We start from the raw sequence: 21,346 nt of genomic DNA, 5'->3' as shown, positions 1-21,346 counted from the left end.
GGTGGTCACATCGGACTTTGGAATCCGGGAGCCTGTAGGGACCACTACCGGCCTTCGATGCCCCGCCGACACCCGTAGGTTAACGTCACACCCGGCGCGCGCCCAGCTTGCACAGGGGGCGGGGCCAGCAGCGGCGCACGGTACCCGTAGGAGGGAAGTGAGAGGAAAAAGGGGCGGGGCGTCACGAGGCCACACCCACAACACGCCGGGCAGTGACGTCGCCCGCCTAGCGGTGCGGCTGAGGGTTGATTGCTTGCGGCGGCTTCCGCGGGCGGGTGCGCGAGCGGACGACTGACGGCTCGGGGCGGTGGTAGCGGTGCGGCGACCAATGAGGGCGTCCGGAGGGGGCGGGGCGTCGGCTGCGGTTTTGTTCCGCGGTGACTGAGGCTCACCGTCCCCATGCGCGGAGCGCGGCCTGCGCCGCCGGCGCCCTGCCCCAGCTACGGAGCTCGGTGCTCACTCGCCGCGCGGAGAGTGCTCTGCACCGTCGTTCGCCTGCTCTTCGCTAAGAGCTCCAGCCACCGCAACGCCGTGTCCTTGCGCTGTGATCCCGGAGTCTCCTTACGTCGGCCGGCGCCGCGCAGCCGCACGTCGAGAGCCGGGTGCATCGGCACAGCGCGCGGAACACCCTCTAGGGCCAGCCGGCGTCTCAGCACTTTAAGGTCCCCGCGCGCCCCGGGCCCAGCACTGTCCTCGTGTCCCGTGTCCCCGACATCCTAAGGTCCTCGGGGACCCAGTATCTCAAAGAACCCTGGGCCCCAGCTCCCTAGAGTCCCCTGGGCCCCAGCTACCCGAACTCGTGGCGAGTCCCGGGACCCCTCCAATTAGGCCAGGCCCCAAGCATTCTGTTGTGCGCGCTCCTGCACGCCGGGCGGTAAGGCCTGCCCGCTGCGCCTGGGGCGCGCTGCCACTTGTTGAATCACTTTTCATGTCGACTTTGAGACCTGTTGTCGCCATGCTGAGCCCGTGGGCCCTTGAACCCGCTGTTGTTGAGACTCAGTGATTGTTATTTTGTATTCAGGAAGCAGGAAGTTTGACGAGATATGATGGTCCCTTAAGGGAATCCCAAGAGCAGATCCTCCCCAACGACCTGTGGAAGGTGACTTGGAAGTGTATTCCGAAGCCACTTTTCTGCGTAGACTGAGGGTGTGTAAGTCCCTTTAAGACTTCCTGTGTGGAGGATGGGATGTGCGATGTTAACAATGTATTTTACCGCCCCGAATGGCTATATTGCCTTTGTACATTAGTCTTAATTACAGATCTGTGATCCATCACTCCAAATTAAAATCAACTTTAATTTTTTGCACTTCAAAGTATTTAATCATTAGATATATCTTTAAGTATGAATTTAAGCTTACTGTAACCCTGGGCCTGGCATATCTACACCTCCAGCCCCACTACTTAAGTTTATAATGATGTCTCAGCTCTGAGAATTTTGAAGATGGATTAGTTTGACTTGAAAGGTGTTCTTTAGTTTTTACGTTAAGAAATTTGACTTGTGCTCACTGATGCTGCTTCTTCAAATACATATTTGGTCATCTTAGGAAAGTGGGTCTTGGAAGGGAAGTTCAGCATCTCAGAACAAGGTAGGACCGAGGATAGTTTTTCCAAATTCTGAATATTGTGCCAAGGTGGAAATTGAAATTGATTAGGAAGAGTAGATGGACTTTGTGAGGTTTTGGTTAGTGCAGAACTGTATGTGGTTCTTTCTGATGACTCCTTCTGGCACCTGTTCTCCTCTTTACGTCTCTGTGTAGTGAGCATAGCAAGCCTGGTCCCTTCACGTGGCCTGATAAGTGATTCTGCAAGCTGTCCCTGGAGCTTAGATCTTGGTTCTGGAATTTTTTCCTCTTGGAGCCATACCAAGTCACATGGCCTTTCAGATCTTCCCTTAGGTTGGATTTGGCAACCATAAAAGAGAGAATTTTAGTTGCTACTCTTGAGACAGAAGATGCTGAACAATTCTTTTTTTTTTTTTTTTCTTTTTAAATTAAAACATTTGTTTCATGGGTATGGATGAGTGTTTTGCCTGATTGTGTGTCTTCGTCACGTGCACGCTTGGTGTCCTTAGAGGAGGGAAAAGGGTGGTGGTCCCATAGGACTGGAGTTACAGGAGTTTATGAGACATCATGTAGTTCCGAGGGATCTAATACAGTCCTCTGCAAGAGTACCCAGTGCTCTTAACCAGTGAGCTATTTTATCCCTGTAGCCCAAGCAATCTTTTTTTCTCTTTCTTTTTCTTTTTCTGTTCTTCAGGATATGGTTTCTCTGAGAACCATCTGCCCCTGCCTCTGCGGTGCTGGGACTAGAGGTGTGGACCATTACTGCCCAGCTTCCTTTTTTTTTTTTTAAAGTAGTTATACTTCCAATTTCTAGTTATAGAGATTATAGACACACACACACACACTCAGGGTTCAGGAATATCAAGAACTCCAGTCTGAGAATGAACATGATTTTATTGATATAGAGTAAATCCTTAGGTATTTTCCATTGGTGCTTTGGAAACACTTAAAAACTTTTTTAAATTAAGGAATCCTTTACTTCCCAGGTGGTGATGGCAGACACCTTCAATGCCAGCACTTGGGAGGAAAAAGCAGGCAAAGAGAGATCTCTGTGAGTTCAAGTCCAGTCTGGTATACAGAGTGAATTCCAGGACAGCCAGGGTTAGACAAAGAAACTGTCTCAACAAAACAAAACCAAACAAAAAACTTTACTGTTTTTGAGACTTGGTATCCCAGTGTAGCACAGGCTGACCTGAAAATTGTAAACGTCCCCCTCTGCCTTTCAAATGCTGGAATTATATGTATACATTACAGTGTCTGGTAGCGCTTTAGTTTTGGGTGCAGTTTTAGGTTTACCAGAAATTGAACTCTACCCTTTCCTCCTCTTACTTAGTCTATACTATTATCAATATCCCTATTGGAGTGGGATATTGATTCTGTTGATACTAGACTTTTTTTTTTAATGTCTCTTTTAAAGAAAGATGCTATCTCTTTTTATGTTTTGAGTGTTTTGCCTGCATGTATGTATGTGCACCATGTGTGTGCCTGGTGCCTGCAGAAATCAGAAGGGGATGTTGGGTTCTCTGGAGTTGGAGTTGTGGATGATTTGGAGCCAACATCTGGGTGCTGGAAATTGACTTCTGCTCCTCTGCAAGAACAACAGATACTCTTTAACTGCTGAGCTGTCTCTGCAGCCCAGATGCTAGTCCAGCTGCTGAGCCGTCTCTGCAGCCCAGACGCTAGTTCAGCTGCTGAGCCGTCTCTCCAGCTCAGACGCTAGTCCAGAGTCACTGTGTTCATTCCTTCAGGTTTTCTCTGTAGATGACCCTGTGGTTTTGTTGCTTCTCAAGCTGTTGGCTTTTTATTTTCATTTCTTTTTTTATTAGAACTAACTTGAACTTATAGTATGATATTGAAAAAACGATGGTGAGGGGACATTTTTGCTTTAGTCTCAGTGCTTTGAGTTTTTGGCTGTCAATTAGGAATGCTGTTGGGTTTGTTTTAGTTGTCAGTTGACTTTTTGTTAAGCAGAGTCTCATTTTTATCGAGTTCTCATTGTAGTCTTGACTGGCCTAGAACTCACTGTGAGGAGCAGGATAACCAAGAATTTAGAGATCCATCTGTCTACCTCCTAAGTGCTAGAATTATAGGCACCACCACACCTGCCCTCTAATCCTCACACCTGCCCTCTAGCCCTCACAGTGTTTTTCTTTGTAGCTCTGGCTATCTTGGATCTCATTCTGTAGACCAGGTTGGCATGGAACTTGGAGATTCGCTTGCCTCTGCCTCTTGGGTTCTGGGTTTAAAGGTGTGTGCCACCACCGCTGTTTGGCTGTCTTTTTGTGTTTTTAATGTGGACTTTTTTTTTGCATAGGCGTGATTGAAGCAAGGACAACCATGTTAAATGGGATTGGATACAAAGACAGTGACCTCATGCTGACAGTCTCCATGGTAGCTGCCCAGATTCTTGAACATGCCTCTCTTGAGCACATGGACAGGACCAGTTCTTAAGGGGGAAACCTTGCTGTCTACAATTGGACAAACATTATCTACAGAGAACTTAATATTAGAGTTTCTACTATTAAGTCATTTGGGGAAAAGATCTTAGCAGGTGAGGGAGATCACAGAGACTGCTTCTAAGACCTGTTCTAACCTTATACTAATAACTTAGATAATAAGTCCAAAAACATGAATGAGAGCCAAACTGTATATGTAAAGCATATTACACTGAGTACAAACGTATATTACTAGTTCTGGAGGCTGGGAAGTTCAGAACAGAAGTCAATCAGCAGGGTGGACCACATTCCCAAATGAAGCCTTGCTATTGCATCTTCTAGATGGAGAGAAGGATGCATTCTCGCCTGGTGGGAGTGAGGAAGGCCATGTTGTCGTGAGGCAGGAGGGAGAAGGCCATGGCCTTACAAAGTTTAAGGCAGGAGGAAGGCTGCCCTTAATGTGGTAGGAGGGAGAAGGCTTTGCCTTTAATGTGAGAAAGAAGGGGCATGTCCTTCCTTTGTGCAATGGATGGAGAAGGCCATACCTTTACATGGTGTGGTAGAGGAGGCCATGTTTTAACATAATGTGATGGAGACAGGAGGCTGTGCTCTCTTGTGATAGAAAGTAGGGAGAAGCCCATGTCCTTAATGCAGTAGGATGGAGAAGACCACGTCCTCACATGTACTGGAGGGAGGAGACCATGCTTTCACATGTGATAGAGGATGCTATGTTTTCACGTAGTGTGATAGCAGGAGAAAGGCATGTCTGTCTGGTGCAAGAAAGGGAGGCATGTCCTCACATTAGGAAGGAAGGAAGGAAGGACAGAGTCATGTCATTTTGTGGTAGAATGGAAGGAGAAGGCTTTGTCCTTATGTGGAAAGGGAGGGAAAGGTTTTGTTTTTATGAGAAGAGAGGGGAGGGCCGTGTCCTTATGTAGAAGAAGGCAGGGGAAGACCTTGTTCTTCTGGGAAGGTTATGTCTCTTGTAGAAGGGAGGGAAAAACCATGTTCTTGTAGGATAGGAGGGAAGGGAGCCTACGAGAAGGAGGGAAAGAAAAGGCTATGGTTTTACAAGTCCCAAGAGAGGAGATGTGACCTCATGAACTGGAAAGCAAACGGTGAGCTGCAGAAGCCTCTTACATTTCACTAGGGAAGAGTTCTCATGACGTCATAACACTGAAACGGCCGGAGCCTCCAAATAGTAACACCCGTTTACCCTCTTCCTTTTTTTCTTTTCCTCCTGGTACTGGGGAGTGAAACCCAGATCCTTGGGTGTGCTAGGCATCTGTGTTTCCATTTATTTATTTATTAAAGATTTATTTATTTATTATACCTAAGTACACTGTAGCTGTCCTCAGACACTCCAGAAGAGGGCGTCAGATCTTGTTACAGATGGTTGTGAGCCACCATGTGCTTGCTGGGATTTGAACTCAGGACCTTCAGAAGAGCAGTTGGTGCTCTTAACCGCTGAGCCATCTCACCAGCCCCTATTTGTTTTTATAAGATACAGTTTTTCTGTGTAGCCCTGGCTGTCCCAGAACTCATTCTGTAGACCAACCTGCCTCTGTAGACTCAGAGATCTTGCCTCTGCATCTCAAGTGCTGGGACTAATGGAATGTACCACCACCTGACCCTGCTTGTGTGTGTATGTGTGCGTGTGCGCGCACCCCTCTGTCTGTCTGTCTGTTTCTCTGTTTCTCTGTCTCTCTCTGTGTGTTTATCACAAATAGGTTGTCTCCTGCATTTTGTCAAGTGCTTTTCGGCATCTCTTGATCCCAAAGTGTGATTTTTTTTTTTTTCTTTCTTTTTGAGCTTGTGAGGGAGTGCATGAATTGACGTTTGCTCCTCTACACTTTTTACATAAGCATCCTGCTGTCCAAGTCAGCTAGTTACGGGTTTTCATACTATCAAGATCTTGATTTGCCATGCTGGGGGAGGTTTTGTCCTTCCCTCATTTTGTTTTGAAAATGCTTTCCAAAAAAACTTGTACAGTTTATCAGTAAGACCAGCTTTGTGGCACCCAAACAAGGCTTTGTTCCAGGCATTCCAGAATCAGCATGACATCTAAATGTATAACATTTCGGCCCCAGCTGATCAGTGACTGCCAAAGAAGGACAGTAATCTAAGTTGGTAGTCTGTACTGTTTTCGTTTGCAAGCCTTGAGCCTTGTGTGGCACATGAGATTCCATCCCTCCATCTTCCCTGGTTTCCTGTAGGAGTGGTGACTGGCCCCAGGAGAAGAACAGGGCATTGTTTGGGCAACTATGGCAGCATAACAAATCACCTGCACAGTTGGTAGCTGGAAACGGTAATAATCATTGATTTTTGTCCATTGTTGCTGGGGTGTGGAATTCTCTAGCAGCTTAGTGGGGTAGTGCCATGTTTAGGGTCTCAGGGGGGTTGGTCAGGTGGGTCTGGCTAGACCTCACATACATACAGGGATTCCTTAGGCCACTGTCACATGTCTCCTCGCATGCTGCCTTTGGGATTTGTCTCTAAGAGCCTGGCAGATGGAGTACCCTTTTCACTTTAGTCTGTACTGCCTAGCTTCTGACCACTGTCAAGGTGGTAATAGACTCTGCTTTTCCTAAGAGGAGTGTAGGTGTCTCGGGCCTGTTCTAAGGCCTCTGCTCATGACTTGGCAGGTATAACTGATGTGCAGTCAGGTTCCTGGTTATTTTTCAAGTGCTCTACATTAAAGTTATTTTGTGTGTGTGTATGTGGTTTCTTTTTTTTTTTTTTTTCATTTTTCTTTTGGTTTTTCAATACAGGGTTTCTCTGTGTAGCCCTGGCTGTCCTGGAACTCACTCTGTAGACCAGGCTGGCCTCAAACTCAGAAATCCACCTGCCTCTGCCTCACAAGTACTGGGATTAAAGGTGAGCACCACCACTGCCCAGCATGGTTTCTTTTAAACACAGAAATAAGTTGATCGTGGTGACACGTGCCTAGCAATCTGGAGACAGAGGCATGTGGATCTCTGTGAGTTTGAGGTCAGCCTGATAGTTCCAGAATATCCAGGGCTACAATACAGAGAAAACTTGTCTTGAAAAACAGAAACAAAAGCGCACACAGATGTACTGTTTTCATTTTAATCCCAGGAGTGGGGATATGGTGCTGTTTCCAGCTGTCTGCGGTGATTGACTGCTTTGCCTTGTGTTTTAGCAGAGGTGTGGTTTTGCCAGCTGCAGATAGTTTCTGTAATTGTGTGACATTTGGAATTCTGGGAACTTTTCAGAGGGTCTATAGATGTTAGAGCCAGGAGAGGAGGTGACTGGCTGTTAGTCATTCAGGGAGAGGAGGCGGTTGCTTTGTAGTAGTTGTGCTCAAAGAAGATATAAGAAGAAATAAGTTAGATCCAGAGATCTCTCTCTCTCCCCTCTATCCCCTTTCTCTCTTACCTACTGATAGGAGGTGAAACTGGGGAGGGGTGTGATAAAAGGTGAGAAAAAGAAGAACCCACAAAGTAGTAAAGACCAGCTATAGTGTAGGAGTCAGTTCTCTACCATTTCTGTTCTAGGAAATCAAACTTGGGTTGTCAGGCTCAGAGGTAAGCCTTTTACTCACTGAGCCATCTTGCTGGCCCTCCTACGTTTTTGTTTTAAAGATTTATTTGTATGTGTGAGAGCATTTTGTCTGCATGTCTGTATGTGAACCAGTTGCATGCTTGATGTCCTGAAGAGGCCAGAGAGGTCATTGGATCTCCTGGAACTGGAGTTACAGATAGTTGTGCAAACTGCCATGCAGGGGATTGGAATAGAACCCAGGTCCTTTGGGAGATTGGCAAATGCACATAACTGCTGAGCCCGTCTCTGCAGTCTTGTATATCTCTATGTCTACCTATGTCTTCACCTGTATCCATGCCCCTATCTGCCTATATTTTAAGAGATGAAAATCTCTATCTGCTGCCCAGGCTAGTTTCCGGTCACTAGATTTGATGCTTTTCCTGTCCCAGCCTCCTGAGTAGCTGAGGTTATAGGTGTGTACCATTGTGCTTAACTTTCAGATGGTTTTTTTGAGAGAAAACTAAAGAAAGAAACCGAAAAGCTGGCATTGTATGCCTGTGTTTTGGCTGCCTGTTGGATCTTGACTTTGAGAGACTTTGGTTTAACTGAACTAACTGGCGGGCTTCTTTGTTAGAACTACCTCAGGCTATGCGCTTTTGTCTGTGCAGTGGGAGCGGCATGATACAGATAATTCTCTGTGGCCTAGTTTTTGTGGTTTAGGCTCCAGGTTTTGTGCTTAAAGTCAAGCTGTTTAAGCAGGACTTGAACACTTTTCTTCCTATGTAATACGTTAGGAGCCAGAATGGAGGAGATGGAGTAGCTTATCAAGCTTAGATTTGAGCTTGGTGTCAAGGCCTGTGTTGCCTGGGTACCTGCTTTGAGCCTGCAGCTCAGAGGTGACTTTCTCCACCTGTCCTTGCTATTTCCAGACTGATCTGGAGCCCGTTGTTCACACAGATCCTATTGTGCTGCAGATCCTTATTAAATTCCACGTCAGGTGGCCTGCCTGTGGAAGTGCCAAGATGAGTTCTTCCCATTCAAAGGGTTTGTGACCCTGCAAGCCGGAGAGCCCTCTGCAGTATGGTGGCAATGGAGGCTTCCATCTCATGGTGTAAACAGGATGACAAACATCAGAGGAAATTCCTGCCTGAAAGCCTAGAAGTCCAGGGATCCTGAAGTCTGTAGAATGGGAGCAGTGTGGAGAAGTAGTGTAGCAGGTTAGGTGATGTGTAGGCAGAGAGGAGAGACGGACACCAAAGCAGCAGAGATGAGGAAGCACTGGGAGGGAGGCCAGGCACACAGGGTGCTTAATTGTCATGAATCAGAAAGCTTAGGATGAAGATGTGAGTGGGCTCTAGAAAGGAGAACAGTGGCAATCGGAAAGATTGGAGAGGTCTGAATAGAACAGTATGGGACTGTTTCCAGAAGAGCACTGAGGACACTCAGTAGCCACCAAGTGTCTGAGGCCCCAAGGGACTTGGAAGATACCTGAAATTCTTGCTCGTTATTCTAACCCTGGAGAGAAAAGATCCTGAAGCCAGGCAGGAGCCAGAGGTGTAAGCTTCCTGTGAGCACAAAGAAGCTGCATTGTTTGGGGGTCACCATTCCTAGGAAGCTGCAAGATGAGGCCAGTCACAGTGGGTAAGAAAGCACTGCTTCCCAAGATGACACAGGTAACTTCAGTGAGCCAATAGAAGTTAGCCTAAGAGCTTTACAATCCTGCTGGAGACTTGTGGGGGAGACTACTAGGCAGAGGCATTGTATTTGAAAATATAAAGGACTTAGGAGCAGACCTCAATATGTCGTTTAATTGGACTGTTTGCCATAGTTAGTGTGGTGTTGAGAATAGTTTACTGAACGTGTTCAGAGGGAGCTGGCAGGATGGCTCAGTGGGTAAGTACCTTTCAGTTTGAAGCACCAGAACCCGCAGTGTGGGAAGAGAGAACCAACTCCTGCAGCTGGTTTTGATCTCTACACTCGCTGTGCACACATACAAAATAAATACATTAAAACTTCATTTTATGTATGTGAGTGCTTTGCCTCTGTGTGTGTGTGTGTGTGCGCGCGCGCACGTGTGCGCGCACCACATATATTCATGATGCCTGAGGAGGCCAGAAAAGGGTATCAGATTCACTAGAATTGGAGCTCCAGCTGGTTGTGAGCTGCTATTGTGAGTTCTAGGAACTGAACCCAAGTCCTCTCCTAAAGTAGCAAGTGCTCTTAACTGATAAACAATCTCTCCAGTTCCCAAATAAATAAGTAAAGAAATGTTTAACAAATTTTTAAAGAATGCTTATAGTGGCACACGCCTGTAAATCCCAGCACTTGGGAGGCAGAAGCAGGTGACTCTTGTGAGTTCAAGACCAGCCTATACTCAGCCTGGAGAGTAAGTTTCAGGCTAGCCGGGGCTGTACAGTGATCCTGCCTCAGAGAGAGAGAGAGAGAGAGAGAGAGAGAGAGAGAGAGAGAGAGAGAGAGAGAGAACACTGAGTCCTCAGGAAGGGTAGCGTGGGCTAGCGCAGTAGAGCTGGTGGCTAGTGCAAGAAGTACAGTTACTGATGTAGAAGATGGGGCCCCTGGCATAAACTGAGGATCCTAAGAGTGTGCAGCTTCTCACTGCTCATGTGTATCGGTCCTAGGTCCGGAGCTGAGGGACATGGTGTATCTGGAGAAAGACTAGTGGGCAAGTCCTTTTCAGGTTCAGACACACAGTTGCATGGGCTTTGAACCTGCACCATGTGATATATCTTGGCCATGGTAAGATCAGATATGACTTTTTATGGTTTAATGGACTATCCCCAATTTGTATGTGAAAGTCTTAACCCCAAGACCTCAGAATTGTGAACTAAGTAAGTTTAGAAATGGGGTTGTTTTACATGTGGTTAGTTAAGTCATTCTGGTATGGGATGAGCTCTAATTCCAAATGACTGGAGTATTTTGTGCAAAATGGACATTGGACACAGAGATGTGGGAACATGGAGACTGTGAGCCAGTATCCTGAACACATTCATAGAGCCTGGGGAGGGACTGTTCAACAAAGGTGGGACTTTTACTGCAACCAGAGGACACTGATAAGTGTTGTTATACAGTGTCCAGTCAACTCCATGTGATAAACTGAATTAAACAAACAAAAAATAGAGAACCTACTTTGATGCTGTTTTTGAGGGTAGTTCCCCAGGTAATGAGGTCTCTGCCATTGGTGGAGCTGAGTTGGTGGGCACTCCTGTACTGTCTTTGTAGAGTACCTGCTCTGGGTGTGCCAGTCTTGGTGCTGGCATGACCATAGTTTGGGATGGAGAAGAACAACTTGGGCCAGGGTGAGGATTTTGCTCTGTATCCGGGAGTCCTGGAACAATGACTGACAGAGACTGGAGCACTAGCCTCACCTGCTGAGGTCAGGTTCAGGGCTGCCACATGGGTCAAAGGACTGCCTTAGAAGTCAGTAGTACCAGGTCTGGAAGGCTGAATAAGGTGCAGTGGGGAGCTGGGTAGAGCATCATCCAAGCCACAGACTTACTTGCAAAAGTTTTGGTGAATGTATTGCAGAGGGAAGGGAAGTGAGCAGACTGTAGCTTGTCCTTTGTGGCATGCTCACTCTACATGTGGAGTTGATATTCAGGAGGGGTGGGTGTGGGTCTGGATGTATTTCCCTGAGCGCCTGAGTTTGCATGTCTGTCATCAGCTTTCATCAGAACACCTGCCCCTCTCTCCTGGGCAGGGCTGTTCAGTTCCATCATCTGAGCCACGTTTCTCTGATTTGGCTATCTTCCCTATGTCTACCATGGTATCAGTCTTGGTTAACACCAAAGAGCTTCTTTTGGTTGCCCCTTTTTTTTTTTTTTTTTTTTTAAAGATTTATTTATTTATTATATGTAAGTACACTGTAGCTGTCTTCAGACACTCCAGAAGAGGGCGCCAGATCTCATTACAGATGGTTGTGAGCCACCATGTGGTTGCTGGGATTTGAACTCCTGACCTTCGGAAGAGCAGTCGGGTGCTCTTACCCACTGAGCCATCTCACCAGCCCCCTGGTTGCCCCTTTTAAATAGGCCTTTTGAACTATACCTCATTTTGTGCATTCAGGTTTCTGTAGTGGGAGATTCACTTGGCATTGTGGGTTGAATTGTACCCCCCAAAACTATATTCAAGCTCTAACCTCCGGATCTGTGAATGACCTCATCTGGAGATTGGGTCTTTTCAGGACCTGGCTCGTCCATTCCACATGTATACTAGAGTCTGTTTTGCAATGGTGGGGATGGAGCTCAGAGCCTTGAGCACCTAGGGACAGGTGCTACCACTGAGCCACACCCTAATTCCACGAGCTGCTTTTGAGTTGCCCCATCCTTGTGACCTGTGTTGCACATGTCTCCCTCGGGAGTTTCCAGCAGACTCTTTGTTCCACGTTTTAAACATCTGTGATTATGACAGGGTGACATTCTATGCTTACTCATCCATGTCCCTATTAAGCAGCATGCAGAACTTCCAAATATCCACACCTTGCCTTACACCAGGTCATTGATAATAATAGGAAATAATGCCAGTAATATGTTGTCAGCTAACAGCAATTAGTCAGACTTTGGACGTTGTCTCTTTGAGGATCATTATTGTACATTTTGTGCCCTTCAGCCTGGGCGGGGGCCTTGTTCTGCTCTTTCATGACCCAGCATTTATTTAAAAATTTTCCTGGGGAGATTTTATTTTTCTTTTGTGTTAGGGGTGTTTTGCCAGCAATATTTCTGTGTACACGTGTGTGCATTGCTTGTAGAGGCCAAAAGAGAGCATCAGATCCTCTAGGACTGGAGTTTACAGAAGGTCGTGAGCTGCCCTGTGAGCTCTAGGCATTGAATCTGGGACCTCTGGGAGAGCAGTCAATGCTCTGAACTCCTGAGACATCTCTCTAACCAGATGTGCTGCTTCTAAAGAACTGGTCAGCTATTTTGTTGTTTGCCTCACTGGGCCCCCCTGCTATTCTCCTGATTAAATGCTCCTGTTCTGAGTTTTTGTGAAGAGCCCCACTGTGGGCTGTGATCGCCTTAGTGTCCCCTCAGGAGTCTTGTGTCCATATGTTGTGGCACTGGCTATAGTCACTTTGGTCCTGTGGTTCAGCCTGGTTTTGTTATATTTTTTCCTTTGTAATTAAATGTCTCATGAGAAGGTAGTTGGACACTTCACTACTCTGTTGACCTTCAGAACTCACAGATGATCCTTGATGGAGATTTCTTATATAGGATATTTGTAAAATGGCAGACTTTGAAGTATTTCTGATATTGTAACTCTGTTGGTAGTTATAACTGTGCTATAGGGAAGAATTTCACTTATGGTGACTGATTTTTCTCAGACATTGACTCATTCAGGTAGATTTAGGACTTCTGGTTCATTTTGTGAGTTGGATTAAAAAAAAAACTTTTTAAAAATCTTTTTTTTTTTTTTTTAAAGTTGCACTGTACTTCTGTGGCCTTTCTACGTTGATGTGTGTGCTTTGTGTGATGAGGTTACAACAAGGTGTGTGAGGACTGGAGAGAAGGCTCGGGTTAAGAGCAGTGTCTGCAGCTGGGCTGCAGTACAGTGACGGCTGCAGCACACACCTTTAGTCCCAGCATTCAGGTAGCAAAGAGAGGTGGGTCTCTGAGTTGGAGCCACTCTGGTCCACAGAGTTCCAGGACAGCCAGGGTTACATAGAGAAACCCTGTCTTGGACCAGTAGCTCCTCATCCAAAGGAGCTAGGTTCAGTTCCCCATGCTCTCATGGCGTCTAACACCTGTCTGTAACTCCGGGTCCAGGGGATCTGATCATCTCTCTGGCCTCAAGGGACACTGCATCATGCATGTAATGCACACACACACAAAATAAAATTAAAGTAAATCTTAAAATACAGAATGACAACAAGGTGCTTGAGAGTCCCTGTGGTGGCACGTGGGCCAGGAGGGACCACTTGTCATTACTCTTCTTGACAGAAGATCCTGCAAAGCCCTTACCCTGTTAGGGCATGGCTCAGAAGTTGGGATTTGGGGGCTTTCAGTTTAGATGAGCAGTGGGCCAGACTGCCCGTGGCCCTGTGTCCCAGCTGGCTCTGTCTGGCTTACGGAGGATCAGTACTTCTCCTAGGACATGGCTTGTTCAGATTCAGGTTCCTCTATTTGAAAGAAAGGAAAACAGGCTGGCCCTCCTCTGCTTCTCCTCTGGTCTAAGTTAGAGATGGTATTCACTGTGCTGGGGTAGAGCATACTAAATGCTGCTGCCTTTAGGCATGGTAGATGGGATTTCAGGTCAGAGAGACTAAACAGGAATAGTATGTGAGTGGTGTGATATACCCCAGGCCGAGACCAGCCCCATGTGTTAGTGGAACCTTTTATTGAACTGAGCTCATATATGTGCCTGGGCTGGGTACCTGCTTCCTGCATCCACTAATGGATGCAGCAAGCACAAGCTCTAGGCTAGCCAGTGTGAGCTTAGTATGCTGTTGGTGACACGAGGCCCTGATTCCTGTGCTTGCTACGTGTCAACCTTTCCTTGTTCAGTCACATGCTGGCTTTTGAGCCTCAGGTTTCAAAGTCACAGGGGGAAGTATTTGTTGTTTCTGTTGACAGAATGTATATATATTTTCAAAAATGAAAAGTTGGTGTTTGATCTTATTTGAGATCTTTCTGATCTCTATAAAAATATCCATATGATTTTTCTCCTTCTCCTGTTGACAGAGCCCTCAGCTTGTGCCCGCTTTGTTTGCCAGCATGACCCCTACCAGGCTTGTGATGTTACTTTCAGCAGGTGTGGATGTTGTGGTCATACCCAGTGATCTTGGGGCAAACACTCCCAGGATTGCTCTTCTTTGGAGTGCCTTACCGGGTGGAAGGAGGTGACTTGAACCTCAGGGTGTTTGTTTTTTTTGTTTTTTGTTTTTGCTCATGGATACACCCTGCAGAGGCCCTGAGATAGTTCTGTTAGGCTAACTCTTTTGAGTAATGTGCTTGTTCTGGGGTGTTGCATGACAGAGTGTCATGTTAAGGCACAGCTGACTCCTGAGATGTTTCATATTTGTAGGGTTTTTTTTTTTTTTTTTGCACTCTAAGCAAGGGTTCACCACTGAGCTTCACTCCCAGCTCCATGTGTTGTTTCCCAGTTTGCCATGTTTTCCCACCCTGTGTTTTGGGTTCTTTGCTTTCTGATCTGGTAGCCCTTGTTCACACACCCACAGTGAGACACTGAGAGTTAGCTCCACATGCCCAGTGGGATGGCAGCTGCAAAGGGCGTGGGGCTTCTGGATGCTCTTAGATGCTGACTTCCAGGACTGAAAAGCTAAGAGCCCATGGCCTCCCTTTTCACCATCACCATGGTGATCCTGGCCCCTTGCCTCAGGCTGGACCTGGTGTAGTAGAGCTCTGTGTGTGCCTCTAGCATCCTACCCTTCATTTTTTTAAAAAGAGAATCCCAGCATTAAGGGCTGGAGTTAGGGGGCAGTTTGGTCAACTGGCCTCTGTGGGATGGGGCCCAGTAGCTTACCACTGGTGTTCTCATTGGATGCGGCTGCTGTTGTTTCTCTTCACATGTTCATTGCCCTTTGGGGGACGGAGCCTGCCAGGGGCTTTCTTGCTGCTTCAGGAGAGGCCTCAGAGGCTGGTTCTAATAAGCATCGTATTCTCTGATCTTTTCTAGAGCAGTGCTTCTCATCTTCCTGGTGCTGTGACCCATTACAGTTCCTTATGGTGTGGTGACCCCAACCATTTTCATTGCTTCTTCATAACTAATTTTGCTACTGTTATGATTAATAATGTCAATATCTGTGTTTTCTGATGGTCTTAGGTGACCCCCTTGGAAGGGTTGTTCAACCCCCAAAGGGGCTGTGACCCACAGAATGAGAACCACTATTCTAGAAGATATTACTAGAGGCTTCAGGAAGGAACATACGTGGTTATCTTAGAATTAGGAAGGCATTTGTCAAAGAGGGATATTAGGAACATTTTTTAAAAACAGGATGTTGTATATATATATAACAGAAATATGGACTGAAGTGTATGGTCATGTGGCAATTTCTCTTTACAGAGACAAAGCCCTGAAGAGTCTGGAAATGGGTCAGCATCTTTAAGTCAGAGCTATAACCCTGAGTTTGGCTCAGACCTGATGGCTTGAGCCTGCTGATGTCCAGTGTTCTGGAAATCCAGTGCCCATAGATGTGGACTAAGGAAGAGCCCGGCCATGGTCACTCTCATCACAGAGAAGCTGCAGAACCAGAGCTTGGATGACCTCACCCGCAGGGCCTGTGAGGCTGGCCCGGTGAGTCAGCTCGGGGGTCAGGGGGCACAGCCCATGTGCAGAGCCAAAGGCATGAGGCGCACACTGGAGGGTGGAGGCAGAGCTGAGCTGGGGGCATTGGGCAGAAGCCAGTATCTGTCACAATCATCACTACAAACCAAATAAACTTCTAATACAAAGCTGCCCTACACAGAATTCTGTGGCCTGCTCACCAGATCGGCCAGAGTAAGTAAGTCACCCTGTGATATCCTGCTACCCCTGTCCAGAACCCTGTCGCACGATTTGTCAACACAGATTCATTCGCCTGCTTTAGCTTTAGGGAGTGGGTCTTTCTGGTTTTTATTTTTTTAACCATGAAGTCAATTATTTATTTTATTAATTTATAATTATTAGATATGTTGTTATTGTTTGAGACAGGGTTTCACAGTATAACCATGGCTGGTGAGAAACTAGCTTTGTAAACTAGGCTGGACTTGAACTCACAGAGATCTAGCTGCCTCTGCCTCCTGAGTGGTGGGATATAGGTATGTGCTATCACATCTGGTGGTTACCTATTTTTAATGTTTAATATTTGTAACTTACTTTTCGCCAGATTTATTTTGATGTTTTGTCTTTGTGCCTTGACTTGAAACTAACACAGATACACTCTGCGTACAGCTGGGGATTCCAGAAACTAACACAGACACACTCTGAGCACAGCTAAGGATTCCAGAAACTAACACAGATACACTCTGAGCACAGCTGGGGACTGCAGAAACACAAAGCAAGGAAACTGCGCAGACAACTCGTACACGCCTTCCTTAAGGCCTTGTGTGATGATGCTGCCCAAGTCGGGCAGTGTTCATGCCCAGACTGCAGGCAGAAGTCATCCTGTATTTGGGTGTTTACTCTTCCTAATACATTTTTCATAAAATTTACTCTTGGAAAAGTAGATTCACTTTTCAAGCTATCTTAAACATAATTAAGAGTGTTCTTGAGCTGGGGGGGGGGGGGGTGGCGCACGCCTTTAATCCCAGCACTTGGGAGGCAGAGGCAGGTGGATTTCTGAGTTCGAGGCCAGCCTGGTCTACAAAGTGAGTTCCAGCACAGCCAGGGCTACACAGAGAAACCCTGTCTTGAAAAACCAAAAAAAAAAAAGAAAAAAAAGAAAACAGTGTTGTTGTTTTTTTTAGACAGGGTTTTTTTGCATAGCCTTGGCTGTTCTAGAACAGACTGGCCTTGAACTTACCTGCCTCTGCCTCCTGAGTGCTGGGATAGTGTCTGACGTCTGATATAATGGATGCTGTCATTATGGCCTCACGATGTGTGCCTGGCCCTGCGCCTCTGGTCCTTCTTCAAAGCCAGTGTCCTCTAATCCTCTTCCCATCTCTGCTGTGTCAATTTTATATGGTTACGTGGGCTCCTCTTTTCCCAACTTATACACCCTGAACCTGAGGCACACTCAGTTTTTCCTAGTTTGCTTTTTTTTTTTTTTTTTTTTTTTTTTTGGTTTTTCGAGACAGGGTTTTTCTTTATAGCTCTGGCTGTCCTGGAGCTCACTTTGTAGACCAGGCTGGACTCGAACTCAGAAATCCGCCTGCCTCTGCCTCCCGAGTGCTGGGATTAAAGGCGTGCGCCACCACGTCCGGCCCTAGTTTGCTTTTGTGTACTTGAAGGATAGTGAATAGGCCAGGTGTTACAGAAAGACTGGAAAAATGAGTAGTTATGCCTGATTCACTGCTACCTCAAGGGATGAGAGGCACAGATGGTTTATGACCATAGGTGGAGGATTGGTGAATGCAGTGGCCTCCTATATCGATGCTGCCAGAGACACAGAGAGCATCTGCTGTATGATTTGGAGTGTACGTTGAAGATGGAAGGAGTGAGTGAGGGGTTTGGGGCAGCAAGGAAGGAACAACTGACAGGTAGTGCTGTCCTTGTTTCCAGCTCTTATTGTCAGCATAAGAGAGCGGACCATGTGATGCGGCTGAGCTGGGAAAAGCAGCACGGAGCATCACGCTGCTGTCCAGATGGATGTAGCACAGCTGAGTGGTGCCCTGTGTGTCCCCAGTCTGTCCATCAGTAAGACTCTGCTATCTCAGCACATCCACTGTCTTATCTCCTAAGGAGGCTCAGCAGCTGCCATGTCTCAAGGCCCTAGGATGTGGTATAATATAGAGGCTGATCCTTGCAAAGGAATGCACTCAGCACACTGTTCTCTTGTGTTACACCCACTGTCCTGAGTGTCTGTGCCTGTGTCCTTGAGCTGGTCACCTGCGCATCTCATCTCTCACCCAGCCAAAGCCCTGTAGGTACCTGCTTTCAGGTGTCTGTCTATCTATGCTGTGCCAGTCCTTGAATGTGCGCTGAGTACATCTTGTTAGATATAGGTCCACAGCTCCTCAAGGTTTCTAGGAGCTGTTTCTGTTGACTAAGAAAAGCCTGTCCTTCCTGGGGTGTGTTGTGTTCTCATGGTGGGTGTATTCTTATATAAGCACACTAGGGATGCAGGCCAGGGGCAGGAGGGCTATAAGACAGTGCAGGTACTTACTTGCTCTCGGGAAGTGGTTGAACCTCAGCAGGTGGACTGCTGGCTGGAGTGGCTACCGGCCAGATGGAAGGTGAGACCAATATTCTGGCCCAAAGTTGGGGCATTTGCAGGGCTTCGTCGAAAGGTGTGGGTAGCTCACTAATTATGCACGGTGGTGTAAGAGCTTCCAACCATGTGCAGTATCTCTAAAGCAGTTTTTTCTTTCCCTTTGAGCCTGAGGTGGTCCAGTGCCCACAGAGCCCAGGCTGGTCATGTGTTCACCCCCCATTCATTCAGCTGTATTAACAGGACCATAACCCACTGCTGATGAAGGGGTGCCCTTTCCTGAGTCTCAACCCCAACTTTTAATTCACTCTCTCTTTCTTATTTATTTATTTATTTATTTACAATGGAGTTTTACCTAGTCCACTTGGCTTTAAACTTGCTAGTAGCCAAACTCCTGGTCCTTCTGTTCCCATCTCTGTGGAGTCCCAAGTGATGGGTTACAGGCATGTGCCACTATACTTGTCTTGTTTATTGATTGGTTGGCTGGTTGGTTGGTTGAACAGTCTTGCTAAGTAGCTCAAGATGGTCTGGAACTGGAGTATTCCTCTTGCCTTGGCCACCTTGAATGTTGGGATTATAAATGTGTACCAAACACCTGGCTTTCTCTATGTGAAGTAACAAAAGTTCCCCAAAACTTCAGGTGCAGTTGCTATAGCATTTCCTGGTAATCTCTGAGGCTGCTAGTAGCTTATCTACCTTCCTGGAGGCGGGTCACCCTGCTGTCTGGACCCTTCTCAGTACTGTGACCATTAGGCTAGGGCTTGGATCTTACATATGGACTGTCACGAGCTCTTGGGTCTTGGCTTAGCCTATTTTTCTAAGTTGTATTTATTTTTATTTTCCATGTATGAGTATTTTGCCTGAATGTATGTGAATCATGTACCTGGTGCTCAGGGAGGCCAGAAGAGGGCATCAGATTCCCTGGATGGCTGTGAGCTTCTGTGTTGGTGCTGGGAATTGAATTGGGATCCTCTAAAAGATGAGCCGATGCTCGTAACTGCTGACCTATTTCTCCAGCCCTCAGGTCTTTCTGAGAAGTGACTGTGTGGTGAGGTTTGAAAGACCATTAATTAGCACAGGTCATCCACAGGAAAAGGCCAGAGCTTCAAGAGTAATCCGAAAAAGCCTGCAGTGGCTCAGGACGATGCCCATTTGTTCTGCTAGAGTTTGTTAGGTGTTACAAAGACTTGTCCTGGGCCAGTAACAAGGCTCAGTGGGTGAAGGCATTTGTTGCCAAGCCTTGTAACCTGAGTTTGATCACTTGGTGGAAGGAAATAACTGATTCCCATAAGTTGTTTCTCGTTTTAACATGTTCACTGTAACATTTACACAACCCACTCCTCTATACCTCCCCACACAAAATAAATGTTTTTTTAATGTTAATTCTTTTTAAGAAAATTTATTTTCTAGAGCTCAGTGCTTTTAATTTTAAACCCCAATGGAAGTGTTAGGGAGGGATAGCATTACTGTGGTAAACGCTTGAGTTTTCACATGAGTACTGAGACCTCTCTCTTGTCGCTTTTAGTATTCTGCTGAGAAACTGAACAAAAGTGGCCATTTGTTCCCTTTGGAGATCGGCGGTAAGTGTCTCAGAAGCCCAGGGAGGGTAGTCTAAGGCCGAAGTAGCTGAAGATGGAGCAAGGTGGCACTGGGCCTTTGGCCAGGAGCGGGTCTTGGAGCTGGACTGAGTTAGAGTCAGAGAAGCTTCAGGGAGACCTCTATGTGACCTACATGTGGGACAGGAAGATCATGAGCCACCACCCTCCCTGCTCACAGGCCAGGAGTCAGAACTGATCTCTCAGCAGGATGCGCCAGGATCAGGGCTCAGCAGAGCCTCTGCTCTTGCTGCCGGTGGTGGTGTGGGAGGCTGAGGACTGTTTTACCATTTATGTGAGACATGGGTCTACGTGTGCCTTCCTTCAACTCTCAGAGAAAGGATGGTCAGGTGGTATGTGGTTCTGGCTGCCATTCTGCTGTTGTACACACCGGCTGAGTGAGTACTCCTGGGCCTGCTCACACTCACTTCCTGACACATTGCTCTTTACCAATTAGAGAGGATAGTGGCCCCTAAGTGTGGGGATAAATCCAAGCAAAGACCCTGGGTTGGAATTACTCTGTGCTGCCTTGGCAGTTGGAACACCTTACATGGTAGAACCCTGTCAGGTTCACCTTGCTGACTACCAGGTTTCTAAAGTATTGTCAACCTTTTCACAAGCAGCCAGAAGTAAGAGGTGAAGTCTCCATCTGGTTCCCCACTTCACCTGGCCTATGCCTTCACTCCACTTGACTCCTCCAGTCCATCTTGCATATGAGACCACATTAAGTACCTCAGTCCCTGCTCAGAGTTTCTGAGGGCTTCTTATGCACTCCTGTCTTCCCTTCTTCCCTCAGTCTCTTGTCTTACTTTCTTTCTGTCTCAGGTCACCCCAAGGCCCTTGATGTATCTTTCCCCAGAGGTGACCTTGGCTGTGTGCTATTGGTCTCTGTGGCCTGTACTCTAGTGTCTCGTAGCCTATCAGTGGTTGGAAGGAGCAGGGAGAAGCTGAGTGACCTGTTGGATGACCTCCCATTAAGAGTGTCAGAGCATCCTCTGGTCAGTCATTGGATATTTGAACCTTACAGCTGGGCTGACTCCATTTGAAGACACCTATATACTTGACTTTGCACTTCTGTTAGGGAGGGCTAGAGTGGGTGCCTGCTCTTACAGCCAACAAGAGGAACTAAGAAGAGTAGGGCCATGACAGCTCTGAGAGGGTTTGGGTGCCAAGTTGTACTGAGTGGTCAAGCTGACCAGAGGGGAGCTGGACTAGGCTGGACAGGTGTGTGGAGAGCTCTCATGTGGGCTATGCCCTGGGGGAAGTAGATTTGTGTTAGCTCCTAGGGTATTGAGTCTTGTGAGCTGTAGTCTAGGCTCAGATGTCTTTTTTTTTTTTTTAAAGATTTATTTATTTATTATATGTAAGTACACTGTAGCTGTCTTCAGACACTCCAGAAGAGGGCGCCAGATCTCGTTACGGATGGTT

General features: G+C 46.8%; 1 protein-coding gene across 7 annotated transcripts in view; it reads left to right on the top strand.

The window, feature by feature from the left end:
* The first annotated feature begins 308 nt into the window (after positions 1–308).
* Fam53a (family with sequence similarity 53 member A) overlaps positions 309–21,346 on the top strand; it is a 29,883-nt gene continuing 8,845 nt past the window's right edge. Inside the window, exons 1-6 of one of the 7 annotated variants that reach the window (XM_085836607.1) lie at positions 309–662; positions 1,022–1,146; positions 3,877–4,113; positions 6,214–6,305; positions 15,539–15,769; positions 19,849–19,903. In XM_085836607.1, coding sequence (XP_085692733.1) covers positions 15,692–15,769; positions 19,849–19,903 — 133 coding nt within the window. In that variant the 5' untranslated portion in view covers positions 309–662; positions 1,022–1,146; positions 3,877–4,113; positions 6,214–6,305; positions 15,539–15,691. Of the gene's footprint in view, positions 663–1,021; positions 1,151–3,876; positions 4,114–6,213; positions 6,306–15,538; positions 15,770–19,848; positions 19,904–21,346 lie in introns of all 7 variants that reach the window. The other 6 variants (XM_029477734.2, XM_029477732.2, XM_085836608.1 and 3 more) reach the window with 6 other exon arrangements.

The sequence above is a fragment of the Mus caroli genome, unplaced genomic scaffold (genome assembly GCF_978045245.1).
Source record: "Mus caroli unplaced genomic scaffold, Mus_caroli_1 scaffold_4, whole genome shotgun sequence".
Taxonomy (NCBI): domain Eukaryota; kingdom Metazoa; phylum Chordata; class Mammalia; order Rodentia; family Muridae; genus Mus; species Mus caroli.
This window is presented reverse-complemented; position numbering and strand designations above follow the sequence as displayed.